Source organism: Ovis canadensis, chromosome 3 (genome assembly GCF_042477335.2).
Source record: "Ovis canadensis isolate MfBH-ARS-UI-01 breed Bighorn chromosome 3, ARS-UI_OviCan_v2, whole genome shotgun sequence".
Taxonomy (NCBI): Eukaryota; Metazoa; Chordata; class Mammalia; order Artiodactyla; family Bovidae; genus Ovis; species Ovis canadensis.
In genome coordinates, this window is record NC_091247.1 from 224,821,205 (window position 1) to 224,839,471 (window position 18,267).

Genomic DNA, 18,267 nt, shown 5'->3' on the forward strand with positions numbered 1-18,267 from the left:
AGAAAAAAGTAATTAACTCAAAAGTCTAGTGTTGCTAACATCAAAACTACTATATATCTTTTTTCAATCCCTTTTACATTGATTAACATCCTCCCAGGTGCCTAAAAGATAAAGAATATGGAGGTCTGGCAGGCAATCATTAAGTCAACAGTGAAAACTCGTCACCAATATGATTTTTAACTCTTTAGAAAAGGCTCTGTTTCTTTAAGATGCTTTTAAGCTTTGTGCCTCTCACAGTTGGAGGGAGGCGGGGTGTAAATCATTCACAAGCTGTAAGAGGTCCAGGGAACCTGTTAGGCAAGCTAGAGAGCTATCAGAGGGGGTTTAACTGAAACATCCCTTTCAAATGCAGAAGACTAAAGCCCTGAGTTGACTTTTTTCCAGAGAATATCAGAAGAGTGGAAAAGCAGAGTACAAAAGCCGGCAGATTTTTGTTGTTGTTTTTTTGTTGTTGGGTTACATGCTCAGGAAATTCCAGGGGGACCCCTGAAGTCTGATCACGACCTTGCGTATGTCAGCTTCCTTCCTCATGACCTTGTCACGGGCGGAATTCCTCACACTGGCTTCCCGCACAGAACAAAAAGGAAAAGTAGAAGAAGGCCCGAGAAGGTAAGCAAGATGAGGGGAAGTGAATCTAGAACAACTGTACTGGAGTGCAGGATTAAAAATTTAAAGAAGGGATTTGGAGGAGACTATGGGGTGAAGATGACGCCTAACCGCCTCCACATACTCTGTGAGGTGGAATGGCCCCCTATGGGAGTAGGACGGCCACCAGAGGACACCATGAACTTAAAAATAGAGGAAGCAGTCTATACAGCAGTCACAGGAGAGCCAGGACACCCAGATCAATATCCATATAGGGACTCATGGCTGGGTTTAGCTCAAGACCCTCCTACTTGGACAAGGTTCTGTATCCAGGAGGGAAAGGGAAAAATATCAATGGCACAAAAATTGACTGATGATAGAAAAGGAAATTCTATGGGATGTGGACGGGGATGAACTGACCCCTCCCCCGTACTGGACAATGACGCGCCCACTGGCCCAGTGCTCGACCAGGATCGGAGGCTGCCTTAATGCCCTATCCAGGGCCAGGTGAAGTCCTGCAGCAGCCGCTGCTCCTCCGCCAGCTCTCGCCGAGGTCACAGAGCCACCACCTTGGCAGGCTCCGATCCTAGTGACAGAAGCCTCTGGCCAGCACTTCCAGGATCCGGCTTCAGCCAGACCGCCCAAGCTATACCCACCTCTCCTGGTGAGTACTGACAAGAAGGGGAGGGAGACGTTGGAATTAAGCAGAGACTGCGCTCTCCCAGAGCACCGGAGGGAACCAAAGAGAACAGAGGAGAGATTTGCAATGCTAGCTATCTATCTCGGGCCCTCCGTTAAACCTCCTTTGCCCCGGGGACAGGACAGTCCTTCAACTGGTCCCAACAGAGACCCCAGGCCCAAAACCATTGTGCCCAGTGCCGAGCTTTTGGCCATTGGAAGAATGAATGCCCTAAGGTAGGGAAGGAAGAGGAAGCTCCCCCAGTTGTGGGGCTTGCTGACTTGGAAATTAAATAGGGCTGCCGGGGCTCAGAGATACCAGGTCCCCGAGAGCCCATGGTAACCTTAAAAGCGGGGGACCAAAACATTGACTTCACGGAGGATACAGGAGCAGAACTGTCAGTAGTAAAACCTGTGGCACCACTGTCCAAAAAGACTACCGCTGTAACTGGGGTATTCGGAGAAGAGAGGATTAAATCGTTTTGCCAGCCCAGAAAATGTCAGATGGGGGGGCACCAAGTGATTCATGAATTCCTCTACATTCCTGAGTGCCCAGTACCCCTGTTGGGAAGAGACTTGCTCTCCAAACTAGGAGCACAAGTGACTTTCTCCCCTGAGGAGAGGCCCACCTTCTGGATGGACACTTTGACTTATTTGCTCTCTTTCTCAAGAGCCCCCCAAGATGAGTGGAGGTTGAATGAGCCTCTGAAGGAAGAACCGGGTGGGCCGGAAGAGCAAGAGATAGAGCTAACTCAATTATTCCCCGAGGTCTGGGCTAAAGACAAGCCCCCTGCCCCCTAGTCTGGCTAAACATCAAGCCCCAGTGATAAAGAACACAAACCAGGCACCATCCTGGTTAGAAAGCACCAGTACCCGCTACCGATAGACGCCTGGGCCGGCATACTGACCCACATCAATAGACTGAAACAAGCGGGCATTCTAGTAGAGTGCCAATTGGCTTGGAATACGCCAATCCTGCCAGTCAGAAAGGAAGGAGGACAGGGCTATAGGCCTATACAGGATCTCAGGCTAGTCAACCAGACTACTGTGACTTTACACGCCACTGTTCCAAACCCCTGTACCTTACTGAGCCTCCTCCCACCGAGGACTCAAGTTTATACCCGCCTGGATCTCAAGGATGGCTACTTCTGCGTATGCCTCGCCCCAGCGTCACAGCCCATCTTTGCCTTTGAATGGGAGGATCCATTGGGGGCACCAAACCATAGCTCACCTGGACTCCCCCACAGGGGTTTAAGAACTCCCCAGCCATCTTCAGGGAAGCCTTGGCTTCTGACCTGGACTCATTCCATCTGGAAGAGTATGGATTTGGCTCCTACAATATGGGGATGGCCTGCTGCTGGCTGCCGAGACCAAGGAAAAGTGCTGGGAAGGGACAAAAGCACTGCTCCAGCTGCTGAAGGAAGCAGGTTACCGGGTGTTGAAGAAGGAGGCACAGATCCGCAGGGAGGAGGTAAGGTCGCTGGGGTTTGTTTTAAGGAAGGACACAAGGTTCAGACCCTAGTTGGGTCCTATACACTGATGGCACCAGCCTGATAAAACAAGGACAACGGCTGTCAGGTTGGCCAAAGCGGAAGGGCCGTCAGGACTGAAAAGGGGTGGTGGGAATTGCCAAGTGGCAAATTATTGGTGCCAAAGGAGCTGGCACACACTCTGGTAGCCAAACACACCGAGCGACCCGCCTAGGCCAGGCTGCCTGCTCACAGGTTAACGCTGCCTCTCGGCTATTCAGACAAAAACCTCTGGGTATTCAGCTGCCCTTTGAACACCTGGGAGTGGACTTCACTGAAATGAAACCTCACCGACACTACTGTTACCTGCTGGTCAAGGTGTGTACGTTCTCAGGATGCGTAGAAGCTTTTCCTACCTGGACTGAAGGAGCATCAGAAGTAGCCCAGTGCCTGCTTAGGGAAATAGTTCCCAGATTTGGACTTCCTACCAGCATTGGTTCAGACAATGGTCCGGCTTAAAGTAGCTGATTTAGTACAACAAGTAAACAAAACTTTACACATCAAATGGAAACTGCACACTGCATATAGGCCCAGAGACGGTGGAATGAACCAACCGGACATTAGAGAGACTCTCCAAGTGGATCATAGAGACTGACTGCTCCTGGGTGGACTGGCTTCCGACGGCTCTGCTCAGACTCAGGATGACCCCACAGTCCCAAGGCTATTCTCCATACGAAATTGTGTATGGGAGGCCCCCTCCCATAATAATACAGGTGTCAACAAATTTGCCTCAGGTAAGGGGGGATTTCAGGATTTCACAGCAGATGGAAGTGGGTAAGGTAATAAATCGGGTAACTAAGTTTGTACAAGAAAGGGTGCTGTTCCCCCTTGGGGAACAGATTCATGAGTTTACGCTTGGTGACCAAGTACGGGGCAAAGATTGGAAACTTGATTTGCTAGCCCCTTGGTGAAAGGGCCCTTATGTTATTCTAACTACCCCTACTGCAGTTAAAGTGGCAGGTATTGTCCCTTGGATCCATCATACGAGGCTGAAGAGAACATACCACGCAGACCCAAAACACACTGAGTGGACTGCACAGAGGGACCCCACTGACCCTCGAGAGACTAAGACCATCCTTAAGAAGAAGGGAAAGAAGACCCTGGATGAGCCCCTTCAGGATGAAGCTGCACAATCAGCTCCTGCTGCTTGGCCTCATCAACGTGATTTTGAATTTAACTTCCGTTTCAACTCAGGACAATGTTTTCATCTCATGGGCACATTCCTACGCAGACTTCCGCAACACTTCCAGCTGCTGGTATGTGGGGCTATGCCTCTGTCAGTGATGGAGGGTCTTCCTTGGTGGGTGTCACTGCTCTGCCAAGGAGATTTTAAACCACTCTGCTCTTTTCTGGGATGACAAAAAGAGACTTTCCTCTCTCTTGTCAATCATAACCTCTCCTTGCTCTCTTAGTGTAAGACCTACAGCCAGTCAATAGACTCGGGTCATGGGGTTACATTTGACACAAATGCCAGTGTAACAAAAGACTAACCTACAACAAGCCCCGGTAAATCTACCTGATTTACATGCTAGGTGGACAAGATCTGTGTTTCAATGGTCCCTTATTCGTACCCTCTATCGGGACAACAGATATTATGATTAAAGTAGAGGCCTTGACTAATTTCACAAAACAGGCCCTCCTAGATAGAACAATAGCCATCCAAGCCTTAAATGAAAGCAAATCCAAATGAGAAAAGCGGTAATTCATAATGGAATGGCTTTGGACATACTCACAGCTGCTCAAGGAGGGACCTGTGCCATAATTATGGTTGAATGTTGTGTATACAGTCCTGACTTATCTGGCAATTTTCGCCTGCTTTAGATGACATGAAAAACCAGGTACAAGCAATGTCAAATGAAAACCTTCCTTTCTGGACTTCAGTCCTATCTTGGGTGAAGGGCGATTGGTGGAAAACTATATTAGCCACTGTTATAGTTGCCTTGATAGTTCTGCTTTGTGGACCCTGAATTTTACAATGTATTATGAACTTTGTAACCCAAAGGTTGATGTCATTCTCCCAAATTGGCGGTCGGAGAGCCAGGGTGCAATATATCCCTATGAATGATGCTCATAATATGAGTTAAGAGCATCAAGAAGGGGGAATGAAGGAGGAAACAGACAGAGCTGGACTCTACCTCAGGCCAGGCTGCGAACATTAGGCTACACACATGGTTCCCCTCCACCATAGGACTCTGAACTGTGTGCCAGGCCTATAGAAATGGCATACCAATGGAAAACCAGATCGCCCTGGATAAAAGAGCCTCAGGACTTGTACTTGGACTCTCCATTGCCTAAAAGAATATGCTAATTATCTCTGTAATAGAACAAAGTCATAAATTCCATTCTGTTTATCGGGATATGGCCACAGTCCTATTGATAAATGTCCCCTGTTTATCTAGTCTTGTAACACATGAATCATGGGCTAACTTTGATCAATCTCTCTTTTACCTTGTCCAGACTAGTTTCAAGGAATGTGGGGGAGGTGGGTTTGAGTGAGTGCACTTAGGGTATATAAGGTTTTCACAAAAACTGGTCGAGTCCTCGGCTAAGAGGGGACTCTGCCTTGGCCCGCAGGTGTAATAAACTGCACTCCGCTATCTCCACTGTCCTTCTGAGTGAGTTTGTTTCCCGGAACCCATGGCTACAACACTGCCACTAAGCCCATGACAGTGGGTATTCTGGAGACTCAAGGGGGCCCTGGCTGGTGTTCTGAGTCAGTGCCAAGGGACAGACAAGTTTCCCTGAAGGTCAAAAGCTGACTGTCATGAAGGCACAACTGGCGTGATCAGGGGCTGGTGCTTCTGGCCTGCCTGACTGGTGTCTCCCAGCTCTTAACCTCAATGTGCCAAGGAGTCTGCCCAAGACTCTGGTGAGCAGACAGTCATTAGAGCCCTTGGCTGGTGTCTGTGTGAGCTCAGTCCAGACCAGACTGGGGGCCGGAGCTGGAGAATGGGGGTCCCTGCCCTTGGCCGGGGCTCCAGGCTGAGAAGGTCACAGCCTCAGAGTCGGTACAGGAACACAGGACCCGGCAGCCATCAGAGGCAAACCTCCTACTGGCTGAAGGGGAAACAGAAGCCCAAGGTCACATGGTGTCGTAGCACAGCAAGGACGAGAGCCAGGGTGTCCTCCTCTGAGCTCTGAGGGCTTCCTTCTGCTCTGCCATCCCACTGTCCCAGGATCCAAGGTTGACCCTGCCCCAGGGCATGGCTGCGGTCCACACGGGCTCCTTTCCGGCCCCTGCCTAGGCTCCTGAGAGCCCGGGCTCACCTGGCCCCTCAGAGGATGGAGCCCCGGGTTGGAGCCGAGCTCTAGTGCGGCCGTGAGTGGCAACTCCTACTGGGCAGGGGCTGGGGGATGAGTGTCCTTAAGGGGCAGGGAAAAGGGGGCCCATCCTATAAAGAGGCCCAGGGAGGTGGCTCCCTCCTGGGAAGAATTCCTGCCCGAAGAGCACTGACCGTTGGGGGCTCACCCGGCATATCACTTCCCAGTGTCCCTTCCCCACCTTCTGGGGCCGCAGACTTGAGGTGCTGGCTGCAGCCTGTGGAGCAAGGTGAGTTTGGCTGGGCCTGAAATGTGGGTGTCTGAGCTGATGGGCCCCCTTATCCCATGGGGGCCTGAAATCTCTCCCAGCCTATGTGAGCTCCTCCCAGCAGAAGCCAGGACCTATTTATATAAGCTTTGTCACTATGCCCGGTAACCAATTTTAGCTCTCCAGGGTGACTGGGAATAGGCATCAGTACACCCATCTCACAGTACACCCAGCTAGACCTTTTAGCCTCAGTACACCCATCTCACAGTGGGCCCCAGTACACTCTGAGCCTCAATACACCCATCTGTTAAACGGTGTCAAATGCCAGGTAAGGATGAATCAGGCCGGGGGGTGGGGCTGGTTTTGGGGAGACTGCTGAGGCCACATGAGTGCCAGGGGCTGGTCAGGGGACCAGGGGGGACTCAAGTCAGGATGGAGCCACCAGACACCGGTTTATTGAGCATCAGGGCTACGGCTGAGGAGCGGGTTGGGGCAGGGTGCCTGCCTCTAGAGGGGCACCGCACAGCACTCGTAGGGGGCTGGGGTCACCAGGGCGGTAAAGACACCGTGGTCGCTGGGGCGGGGCTGCCCGGCAGGCACCGAGAAGCTGAAGTGCTGCAGGAGGCTGGTGAAGAAGAGGAAGAGCTCCATGCGGGCGAGGGGCTCCCCGAGGCATGCGCGTCGGCCTGTGGGTGGGCACGGGGGCTCTGTAAGCCTGGCTCTCCACCTCCAGGACCCCTCAGAATGGGGAAGCAAACCGGGCACCCCACCAGCCCCAAGATACCTGCGGAGAAGGGTTTGAAGGCCTCCTGCTTGACGAAGCGGCCCTGGGCATCCAGGAAGTGCTCCGGGTGGAAGCGGAAGGGCTTCTTCCAGACGGTCTCATCCTTCAGCACTGACGACAGGTTGGTGATGAGTGTCGTACCCTGGTGGCAAATATCTGGGATGGGTGAGGTTTTGATTGGTGGCAGGGGGAGGGGTGTCCAGAGCCCTGCCACTAAACACACATGGGCACACACACTGCCTGGCACACACCCGGACTCTTCAAGTAACTCTCAGCCCAAGACGCTTCTCAGCACCGTCCCTCTGCCCGTGGCAGGGTGCCCTTACCTCCCCTCAGTGCCTGGCCTCCTTCAATGCTCTGACACGTTCTAGTTTGTCTTCTCTGCCTGACCAGGGTCTCTGAGTGGACAGAGCCAGGCCTGCTCTTTCCTCCTGTCCACGCCCACCCAGGCTGGGACATTAAGTACCTTGGCCATGAGGATGGGGTGGCTTGGATTCCAGTCCTGGCCGACCTGGCAACACTCACTGCGGCTACCAGGTGGCAGGTGGTGAGGAGGCGGGGTTGGGAGAGCCGCAGGCCTACCTTTGGCACGTGGAAGCCCTGCACCTCGATGTCACGGGATGTCATGTGGGGCAATCCCAGGGGGATGATGTCTGCAAAGCGTTGGACCTCATGGACCACGGCCACGGTGAAGGGCATGAGGGCCTGATCCCCCATCTCTGGTCGCCTCACCTTCCCTATCACCTCATCGACTTCCTGCTGGACCCGTCCTGGAAAACAAGTGTCCTCGTGGTGGTCAGAACCAAGGGCTTGGCTCCCGCCTCCTCCTGACGCCCGGGTAGCACTGCGTCCACTTGGAGGAGTGGCTGTGACATCGGAGCTGGGGCTCAGGCCCTGCACAGAGCTGGTGCTGGTGGCAAAACCAGCCGAGCTCAGAAGCCTCGGGCTGCCCTCGTCCTCCCAGCACCCACCCCAGGCTAGACTCACGCTGCACGTCTGGGTGCAGGATCATGAGGAGGAGGGCCCAGGCCAGTGTGGTCGAGGTGGTGACCATCCCGGCAGTGAACAGGTCAGTCACCACCAGGCGCAGGTTCTCATCATTGAAGCTGCTCTCGGGGTTCCCCTTGGCCTGGGTCACACCAGGAAGGTAAGGTTAGGGACAGAGGTGAATCCAGCACGGCCTCCCACCCTGCTCCGGTCAGCCCAGGTGTCTGATCCCTGGGTGACACAGAGCCCCGAGTTTGCCTCCAAGCCCTCAACACACATCTGTCTTCTGATCACCTTACCTCCTTCACCTCATCCAGGAAGGCGTCGGTCAGGTGTCGGGGTGGCTGGGTTGGGTCCCGGGTCATCTTCTGCTCGGTGATCAACTCATCAATCAGGGCCATGAAGGCCTTCAGCCCCGGGAAGATCTTGGCAGCCAGCCCTGGGATGCGCAGGAGCACGGGCACAGCTTCCACCACCTGTGCGGGTCACAGCCGTGGGGCCCTGGGACCTCCTGGTGCTCAGGCTCTCACCAGTCAAGTCCTAGCTTCCTCCAGTGCCTCCACCATCGACCTTGTTCCTCCCTAAGTTCAGACCCTGCCCCTCTCTCCTGGCCCTGAGCCCAAAAGATAAACCTAAAATGTACATATCGTGGGTACCGGTCCCTTCCAGTGAAAGCGTACTGCCACCCCTAAGCGCGCTGAGCCCGCCAGGCCTCTCCCACCTGGGCTGTCTGCCATCTCCCACTTCCAGACCTTTTCCTTGCAGGTGCCTATCCCGGAAAACCCTTTCTTGCGCTGGACCTCTACACAAGTCCTCCTCCGGGGGGAGGGACTTGCTGGAGGACCGAGGCCGCCTCTACAGAGCTCCTTTCCCGCACCTGGCGCACTAAGCCAGACTCCTCTTTCAACATGTCCTCCATCATGTCCAACAACTTGAAGATGCGAGGATCGTTGTACTCGAAGCGGAACCCGAAGGTCAGGGAGGCGATCACGTTGCTCACTGCTTTATTCAGGAGGTCCTTGGGGCTAAAGGGGCGTCCTGGAAGGGGACAGTGCAAGGTAGGGCACGCCTCCATCTCTTCTTTCCCAGACCTCTCCAAACCTCCCAGACCTCCGTGTCCCTCAGCCCCAGCACTCACCGGCCTGGTCTGCGAAGGCGGCACAGAGGCACGAGGCCTCCTCAGTCACCCACTGCTCCAGTGACTTCTTCCCCAGGCCGAAGTTGCGCAGGGTGGACAGGGAGAAACGCCGCTGCTCTCTCCAGGCCTTCCCATATCGCGCCAGGATCACTCCTGGGGGCGGGGCGGGCATGTGGGCGTGGCTCTGGCCTGGCCCCGCCCCTCCCAGAGATCTGCTCACAACCCTACCCCGTGGGGGATGTTCTCCTGGTTGGCAGCCCACACTGGCCTGGCCCTCCCCTTCCAAATCCCGCCCACTTTGACACCCCTTTCCATCGGGGACAGGTCCCATTCGCGTCGGCCGCACTGCTCCCCGAGTCACCCCTGCTTGGCGCCCGTCTTGGCTCCACTTTTTATTTTGACCACGGAGACCTGGTTCCACCTGGAGAAGGTCCTGGCCTGCCCCTGCACTACCAACCCCGACACTGACCTCTTTCCTGCCCACACCGACGTCTCCTTCGCGTTGGCAGTGACCCTGGGCCGCCCTCTCTTAGTAAATCCCCCGCCCTCAGCCTCATCCAATTTCTCCTTCCCCAATGCTTGGCAGAGTCTCCTTTCGTCACCAGCGACCCATCAATTCGTTGGCTCTTTCCCGCACCGAACGTCCGCGACCCTGCCTCCGCCTGCAAGGACGTGGCCTGCCCTCGCCACTTGCCTTCGGCGCGCGGCCCGTAACCCACGTGCTGGTAGACGGCCGGAGGTGGACGGTCGGAAGTGTCCTGGTTGCAGTCCACCAGCGCCTCGCGCACAGCGGCCAGCCCATTGAGCACGACTACCGGCGTCCAGCCCTGCTGCAGGCTGAACACGTTCCCGAAGCGGCGCCGCAGCTGCAGGCCAAAGGTCGAGGGTGTTTGGCAAGCCCAGGCCCCGCCAGGCTGTGGGCCCAGCCTCCTGGCCTTAGCCTCTGGTACCTCTGGGCCCCTCTCCAGCAGCGAGCAACCGCAAGGACTTAATCTAGTCTTGTGAGCCCCGGGGGGTTACATCCACTAGTTTTGGGGCTCTCAAGCTGGATGAGACCATCCTACTCACAGACCCAGCTAGGACTGTGCAAGCGTCACAAAATGGCCAGCAGGCCAAGTTAGCATCCTATTTTACAGGTGAAGAAACCCAGGTTCACAGAAGGGAGCAGGGAGGCCCAAGGTCTCATGGACACAAAAGATTTGAACCAGATCACTGTGCCTCTCTCGACCTCAACTCACCTGATTTAAATAGGGCTCATGACCAGACATCTCCCCCATTCTCAAGACCTTTCCTCCCAACATGACCCTCAGGGATCAGGTTCACATAATTGAAGAGCTGGCTGGCTGAATCCGCAGCCTGTCGCCATCCTGTAAACCCCCCACCCCCTGGCCTTTGTCCTCTCTGACCTCTGTTTGGAAAATCCAAACAGTTCTCGGGCCCTGAACAAATGCCCTCCCTCAGGAGGCCTCTCAAATCCGCCTCCTCTTCTTGGCCCAGTCCTCTTCCCGCCTGTGGCTTCACCCAGCGCCCACTGTCTGCTGCTATGTGGGGCCCTAGGACCGCCGCTGCGCACTCCCCACCCCTCCATCCTCACCTGGTTGAAGCTGAGACGTGGGTCCTCGAAGTCCATCTGCAGCAGGTTGCCCAGCACCGGCAGTGGCGTGGGGCCTGGTGGGTAGCGTGGGGCCCAGCGTGAGCGCCGGTGCATCAGGTCCAGCAAGAGCAAGAAGATGAGCACAGCCACGGCCAGGGGCCCCAGCATGTCCCCAGACAGCAGCCCCATGGCTGCCTCCGTGGGCGCTGCGTTCCTCACCACACCGGCACCCAGGACCAGCCCAGAGCGGCACTCTCACTCCGCCTCCGGGGCTCCACCAGTCCGGGGCCTCCTTATAAAGGGAGCGGAGGACCAGCCTTTGCCCTCTGCCCTGAGGTGTGCTGTAGGGGAGACTGTGCTGCCAGAGGGTAGGAGAGGGGTCAAGGAGAGTCAGGCGCACGGGCTCCCACTGTCCCTCACGCGTGCTCTCCACGTGCTTCCGGAGGTGGCTGGAGAGCACAAGAAGTCCCCCGCCCCCGGCCTGACTCCCCAGCTCGGCAGAGTCGAGGAAGAATCCAGGGTGTTGGGAATGGGTTCTGCCACCACCTGCCGCCTGTCAGCCTCTAATGCGGCCACAGCCCCGTTCCCAGAACGTGTCCCCGTCCTCCTCCTAGTGGCCTTCGCCTCCCAAGTATGTTCTGGTCCTTGTCCCGTGCTGGCGGGAGGACCTGATGACCGGAGGGACCACCGATAAAGTTCTTGGTGTCCCCTCACTTCCCACTGGTACACACAACGCATACACAGAATCACACACTCATGAACCACATTTACACACATTCACATCCTGACTAGCCCATGCTCACATGCATATCTACACACCCACACGACCACATCCACGAGTGCCTGTGTTACCACCTTCCACTCACAGAGACCCAGCAGCAAGGGCTCTAGTTCTCAGCGGCTGCCTGGACTCAGCCGACCTCCCTGCACCTGGAGGCTGCTCTCGGGAGTGCCAGCGCCTTCACCTGGCTGGCTGCTGCCTCAGTTTCCACTTGTTGTGGCTGAGGGAAGTTGAGTCAGGGGGTAGGGAGGCAGCAGGGCTGTTTTCCAAAATCTATTAGTGAAAGTGAACTTGCTCAGTCATGTCCGACACTTTGAGACACCATGGTCTGTAGCCTGCCAGGCTTCTTCCATGGGATTCCAGGGAAGAGTACTGGAATGGGTTGCCATTTACTTCTCCTGAAGATCTTCCCGACCCAGGATTGAACCCAGGTCTCCCGCCTTGTAAGCAGACGCTTTACTGTCTGAGCCACTAAAATCCAGGCATCCTTCCAAAAGAGTCCCAAACTCCCCCCTCAAAACACATATAACCAAGTCATATCCTACAAAAGTGATCTTCAAATATTTCCTTATATCTTTTGAATAACTGTCCCCTCACACATTTGTAAGTTAATGTCTAATGTCTTTCATCACACATCAAAATACTTTAAAAATATACCGTTTCTGCCATATTGTAAATATCGACATTTAAAAATAGTTATGTTACTCTTTTAAATGTTTTAACTAGTCTTTCTTCATCTAGCTGCCGGCGTGTTGTACTACTCTTTTCAGGGGTCTTTGTGGAAACAGCCCTTGCCCGTGAGATTGCTGTGGAGTCGTCACAGGTGGGGACCTCTGTCAGGGGCTAAGGGGACTGTCTCACGTAGCACAAGAGCGGTCATGCGGCTTGATTGGTAATGATTGACCAACTGTGTGAGGACTCTGGAGAAATTCCCTGTGTTCTCAGGAAAGTGTCAAACAAAGCCCCGCTCTCCACCCACATTCCCGCGCCCCCTCGGGCTGGCTGTATGGTCACCTCAGGGCTCCGTGGCCATAAGCTCATCTCAGGGTCCGTGGCAGGAACCTAGACGAACCGACAGGAACAGATGACCCCTACTGTGTGAGCAGCCTTGGAATATGGTTCCACATTTGTACGTGAAGGGGGTGGTGGTGAGCAGGACACCTGCCTGGGGTCACATATCCTCTTGGACACTGCAGGTCCAGGGACCTGTGACTGAAGCCCCCACTCCCAGCCCTCAGTCAGGAAAACACCCATGGAAACTGGATGTCCACTGAGGGCCACTAGCCAGATTAGGGGTTGACAATCTGGTGAAACCTCGCAGCTCCCAGCAGCATTTGTGTGTATGTGTTGGAGTATAGCCAGGAAACGTGACAGTTTCAGGTGAATGGTGAAGAGAAACTTTATTTTGTCCTGGGGTATAGCCAATTACCACGCTGTGAGAGTTTCAGGTGGCCAGTGAAGGGACTCAGCCATACATGCACGTGTATCCATTCTCCCCGCCTCCACCAGCAGCTCCCACTTTGTAGAGGAGGAAACTTTGGCTCCCAGAGGGACAGTGACTGGACCCAGGCTGCCCAAGGTGACATGTTAGAGTCACATGCCTGGTCTCTGGAGGCCCCCTGCTCTCCCTCTGGGGCTATTTTGAAGAGAGGAGTTTCATGGGGCCAAGCTTCTCTGTGACCCTTCAGCACGGAGACGTGTGGGCTACGTAGTTAGGGAGTGAGTGTCAGAGGTTGGAGAGCCCCTAAGAAGGCCCAGGTGGGCAGGTGCCTTAGGGCTCCCCTAATAGCTCAGTGGGTAGAGAATTCACCTGCAGTGCAGAAGACCCTGGTTCGATTCCTGGGTCAGGAAGATCCACTGGAGAAGGGATAGGCTACCCACTCCAGGATTCTTGGGCTTCCCTTGTGGCTCAGCTGGTAAGGAATCCACCCGCAATGCGGGAGACTCTGTTGGATCCCTGGGTTGGGAAGATCCCCTGGAGAAGGGACTTCTCCAGGAAGAGAGGCTACCCACTCCAGTATTCTGGCCTGGAGAATTCCATGGACTGTATAGGTTTGCAAAGAGTTGGACACAACTGAGCAAATTTCACTTTCAGAGACAGAGTCCTATGTTGCTTCATTAGTGTTTTTTTTTTTTAAATTAACCAAACTTTCATGTAAAAAAACTATTGTCATCAAAGACAATAGTTTGATGAGTCAAAGGTTTAAGACCTGGAAAAAGTCTGCTGTTTGTCCCAGTCCTCTTCACCCACAATTCCTGCAGCCCAGGGTAGAAATCTTTCTAGCTTCCAACTGTCTAGCTGAAGCCCTTGATTTTGCCTCCACTGTTCTAAATAAAAAGCTTATCTTGCTTTGTCTTGATTGTTCAGATCTAAACATTATCTAATGAATTATTACAACAAAAGGTGAGGATTTAATTCTCATAACAACCGGACACCTAGTGCCACCTCCAACAGACGTCTCACCTCTCTCCAGTCTCCCTCATGATCATCTCCTAGGTTTCGGCATTCTAAATGTTTTGAGTAAAGACATCTTTAGTTGTTAAAAATTTTTAAGTATCATTTTAGCTTTTTTTTTTTTTGCGAACTTTTATATCATTTTGGCTTTTAAATTCCTCTCCCACAAAGTGGGTTCATTTTAATTCATTTTTTAAAATTAGGGAACTATTTAAACCGAATGAAATCCATTCTTTTTAGTGTACTGTTCTGTGAGTTTTGACAGATGTATACAACTATGAAATTGCCACTATAGCCAAGATCCAGAACAGCTCCAATCAGTTCAGAAAAATCCCCCATACTCACTAATACCCTTCCCCCTCTCCCAGCCCCTGGCACCCAGTGAATGGTTTTCTGGCTCCATAGTTTTGCCTTTGCAAGATGGACACATAACTGGAAACATCCCAGTACCTAGTCTTTATTTATCTGGCCACGCAGCCGGCCTGGGGATCTGGGTTCCCCGACCAGGGATCAAACGCGAGCCCCTGCAGTGCACGCATGGAGTCCTAGCCGCTGGGCCACAGGGCCGCCCCCGGGTGTGGCTCTGAGCCTCTCACTGAGCACAGGACGCCTGCGCGTGGTCCACGGTAGTTTGTTCCTTCTCATTGCCCAGTAGCTGTCCCGAGTATGCATGCCCCGCGGTGTGGCTGCCGACTGGACGAGAGGCATTTGGCTTGTTTCCAGTTTTTGGCAGTTTCAGGTAAAACCACTGTAATGTTCATGTACAAGTTTTGTGCGAACATAGGTTTTCCTTTCACTCAGGTAAGCACCGTGCAGGGGGTGCTGGGGTCCTGTGCTAATGTGTACTTAGTTTCCTAGCAAACTGTGAAACTTTCCAAAGTGCTGGTATCCACTTTGCATTCTCTTCAGCAAAGAACGAGAGGATCTGTTTGTTTCCTAACATTTCCAGCATTTCCTTTTTGAAAGTCATTCTAGTAGGCTTGGGGCGTCATTTTGTTTAGCTCAATACTGAGGGTTTACATGTTAAAACTATGCAAACCGTATTCCTGAGTTAGGGAGTATACTATCATCAGTCTTTCTGTACAATTTTGCGTTTCTCCTCTTTTTTAAACTTTAGTTTTCTCTGAACCTATAATTAATACATCTAAACTGTCTATTAAAAACAGTCTCCTTGCTATACACTGAAGATAAGTTAGGTGGTTTATCAATATGATTATTTTGCTGGGGCCGTATTTCTTGGAGCCCTCCACCCTTTTCCCTCCTGGACAGACGTCCTTGAGGTCGGAGGCTCAGCTGTCCTGGGACCTCCCTTCACCGTCATTCTGGTGAGTACATCACTCTGTTCACATGTGGAGCCCATGTTATCTTTTATTTTGCGGTCAGCACAACCTGCAGGTGTGCTGAGGGGTAATCCTGAGATACTCCTGAGGGGTAGTCCTAGATATTACCTGTCTGAAAAGGTCTTACTGCGTATTTAAGTCAGTGTGACTATGTACAGAATTTTAGACTAGAAATAATTTTCTCCCAGATTTTGAAGATTCTCATTTTCTTCTTGCTTCAAAGGTTGGTGTTGAAAAGTCTGATGAAACTTAATAGACTTCTTTTTTCATATCTGGTAGTTTTTAGGTTCTTCTTTTCATCCTAGGTATTTCAATATTTACTGATGACATCATCTGGGGTGGGTCTCCTTCATCCATTTTCCTGGAGACTTGGTGATTCCTTCTCTCTGCAAACTCAGGTCCTGCATCTTTGGGAAAATTCTCAGTAATACATGAATGTAATTTATTTGGGATTTTCCCAGCCACCTCAGTTTGTTGATTCTGTTCCTTCTTTCAGAAAGATCTATGATTTAGCCATTGCAGCACCTGATCTCCCTATTCTGGGAGAAACTCTTTTTCAATTTTATCCTCTACATTGTGATTGGATTTTTAAGTCCCAGGATCATATTTCTGTTTTTGAAGAATTAGAAGTTGGAGGGACTTGCTGGTGGTCCAGTGGTTAAGAATCCACCTTCCGACTCAGGGGATGCCAGTGCGATCCCTAGCGGGGAACTAAGATCGCACATGCCATGGGGCAACGAAGGCCATGACCAGGAATTAGAGAAGAGCCTGTGCACTGAGCTGGAGAGAAAAAAAAAAAAGCCCAAGCGCCGAAATGAAGAGTCCATGCACCACAACAGGCCCAATTCAGCCAAAATGAAATTTAAGAAGGAGTGAGAGGTTATTGTTGGAACATTGTTATTTTAGCACCCGTCCTTGTTCTGTGAATGCAGCGTTTTATGTTTAAAGACATCAATCATTTGTTAGTGTGAAGCTTCCTGAAACCCCTCGCAGTCTTCGGTGTCTGCAGCATGCGCTGACGTGGACCAATGTGTGACTGAGCCCTTGACACGTCACCTCAGCCTTCTCTCTTTCTCCCTGTCATACAGCCCATCGGGGAGACCTTAAGGCCAGTGTGGGGGCTGATGGATAAGTGCTACCCCGTACCACTCAGGTGGGTCAGGGCTGGGGACTCCTCCTCCCCTGGAGTGGGGTGGCTGTCCTGGGCCTCCTTGGTGGGCACACACACAGAGGATGGGCAGGCAGCGAAGGACCCCAGGCACTCTCAGCTGTATGTGATGGCCCGTTTCCCTCTGTAGAGACGCGGAGTCAGGAGTGGGAAGAAGCATGACTCTGAGGGAAGTGAGGCCTGGCCAGGAAGGGCTGAGGGCTGTCAGTGCTCCCTGAGACAGGAACTCGTCCAGCGCATGGTCAGGGCCCCAGGGATAGAAGGGGTCTCCTTTAGGACACTAACAACCCGACCACACCTCGAGCTGAGAAGGGAGGGGTTTCCCTGGAAAAACAAAGAGCTACACACTCCAAGTGTGCACAGCAGGCGGGGGTGTGCACTCCAAGTGTCCACAGCAGGCGGGGGTGCGCCCACCAAGTGTGCACAGTAGGCGGGGTTGCGCACTCCAAATGTGCACAGCAGGAGGGGAGGCGTAGGGCAACAGAGGGCCTTTCTGCCCATATAGCGCCCTCTTGCCCCTCCTTGCAGGCCATGACCCCCAAGGCATTGAGAGGACCAAAAGATGCTGCCCCCAAGGAGGAGACTGCTGTCTTGTCTAGGGAGGAGCGGCAGGTGGGGGCCCTGAGGGGAGGAACCAGCCAGCCTCATTCATGGTGCGAAGGGGGTGACTGAGAAGAAAGAGGAGGTGGCAGGGACCCTAGGATGGCAGGTAAGGAACCCTGGTCCTCAGTTGGAACACTGGCCCTGTGTGGTCCTCCTGGGAAGCCCCTGGGCTCTGCAGGGTGGAAGGAGAGGCCAGGCTCATGCCGCCGTGGCAACGGTTGGGGGAGGCCAGGGCACCCCAAGACCACTGAGTCAAACTTCCAATTCAGTAGAGCAACAGCTCTGTGTGGAGCTGAGAGGTGCAGACATGGTCTGCGAAACAACAAGTGGATCTGAACCCTGGCCTTACCCGACTGTTTGGGAAGTGAGACCTGTTTCCCCGGCCACACAATATAGAACCTGCCTCATCCCACCCTCTGCCCCTTCTCCCTTCCTAGGAGAATAAGAAGGCCCAAAAGGAGACAGCCGTGTACGTTTCAGGTCAGACAGCAGACCCTACCCTGTGAGCAGGACTGCCCTGCTCCCTCACCCCAGGGACCCTGCAGAGGTCACAGATAGCTGAGTTCCTCCCTGACCCTCCTGGCCCAGGGAAGGGGCAGGGGTGAAGCCCAGGTAGTCTGATGCCCAGTCTTTCCTGACTGAGCCCCCTGTGTCCTTCTTCCTTCTTGGTTTGGCAGGACTTGAGGCCACTCCCCTTGGGCTGGTGGAAGGTACTGCCCTTTAAGCAATGCTGATGTGTTCTCCTGGCAACAGAGGGTACCCTAGCCCTGGGCAAGGTTCCTTCCGGCAAGGTACCCACAGGGCGTGTCTGATTGTGCTTTTTAGAGGCTTCCGAGGAGGACATCGTGGAGGAAAGGCCCGGGGGCTGGGTCCCCCAGCTCCTGAGGAAGCTCTGGCTGGGATGGTTCCCCGCCTCTGACATCCCCAAGACTCGGAGCCACGAGTGACCCTGTGTCCAATAAATCCACAGTTGTTGCTTCTGCAGGCCCGGTTTCCTCCTTTCAGGGTCCTCAAGTTTCTGCAAACTCAGTGTGGCTTCGTCCATGGCCCCTGTGCCAACAAGCTGCAGCAACACCACCTCCTGCCACTTAGCCCT

The 18,267-nt window shown here is 53.5% G+C and overlaps 1 protein-coding gene and 2 long non-coding RNA genes across 3 annotated transcripts; 2 read left to right on the forward strand and 1 right to left on the reverse strand.

The window, feature by feature from the left end:
• The first annotated feature begins 261 nt into the window (after positions 1-261).
• On the forward strand, positions 262-5,391 carry LOC138437965 (uncharacterized). The gene is made up of 2 exons (XR_011256214.1): positions 262-609; positions 3,741-5,391. It is a non-coding gene; the product is annotated as an uncharacterized lncRNA (long non-coding RNA).
• A 1,363-nt stretch (positions 5,392-6,754) lies between these two features.
• On the reverse strand, positions 6,755-11,623 carry LOC138437961 (cytochrome P450 2D14-like). Its single transcript, XM_069586136.1, has 9 exons — positions 10,825-11,623; positions 9,925-10,096; positions 9,231-9,383; positions 8,970-9,130; positions 8,392-8,568; positions 8,093-8,234; positions 7,688-7,875; positions 7,106-7,247; positions 6,755-7,007 (listed from the first exon to the last, which is right to left on the reverse strand). Exons 1-9 carry the CDS (start codon positions 11,011-11,013, stop codon positions 6,829-6,831), a joined length of 1,503 nt encoding a protein of 500 aa, XP_069442237.1. The 5' UTR covers positions 11,014-11,623; the 3' UTR covers positions 6,755-6,828.
• Positions 11,624-14,810: 3,187 nt separating this feature from the next.
• Positions 14,811-18,155, forward strand: LOC138437966 (uncharacterized). The gene is made up of 4 exons (XR_011256215.1): positions 14,811-14,861; positions 16,489-16,553; positions 17,097-17,277; positions 17,997-18,155. It is a non-coding gene; the product is annotated as an uncharacterized lncRNA (long non-coding RNA).
• The last annotated feature ends 112 nt before the right edge of the window (positions 18,156-18,267 follow it).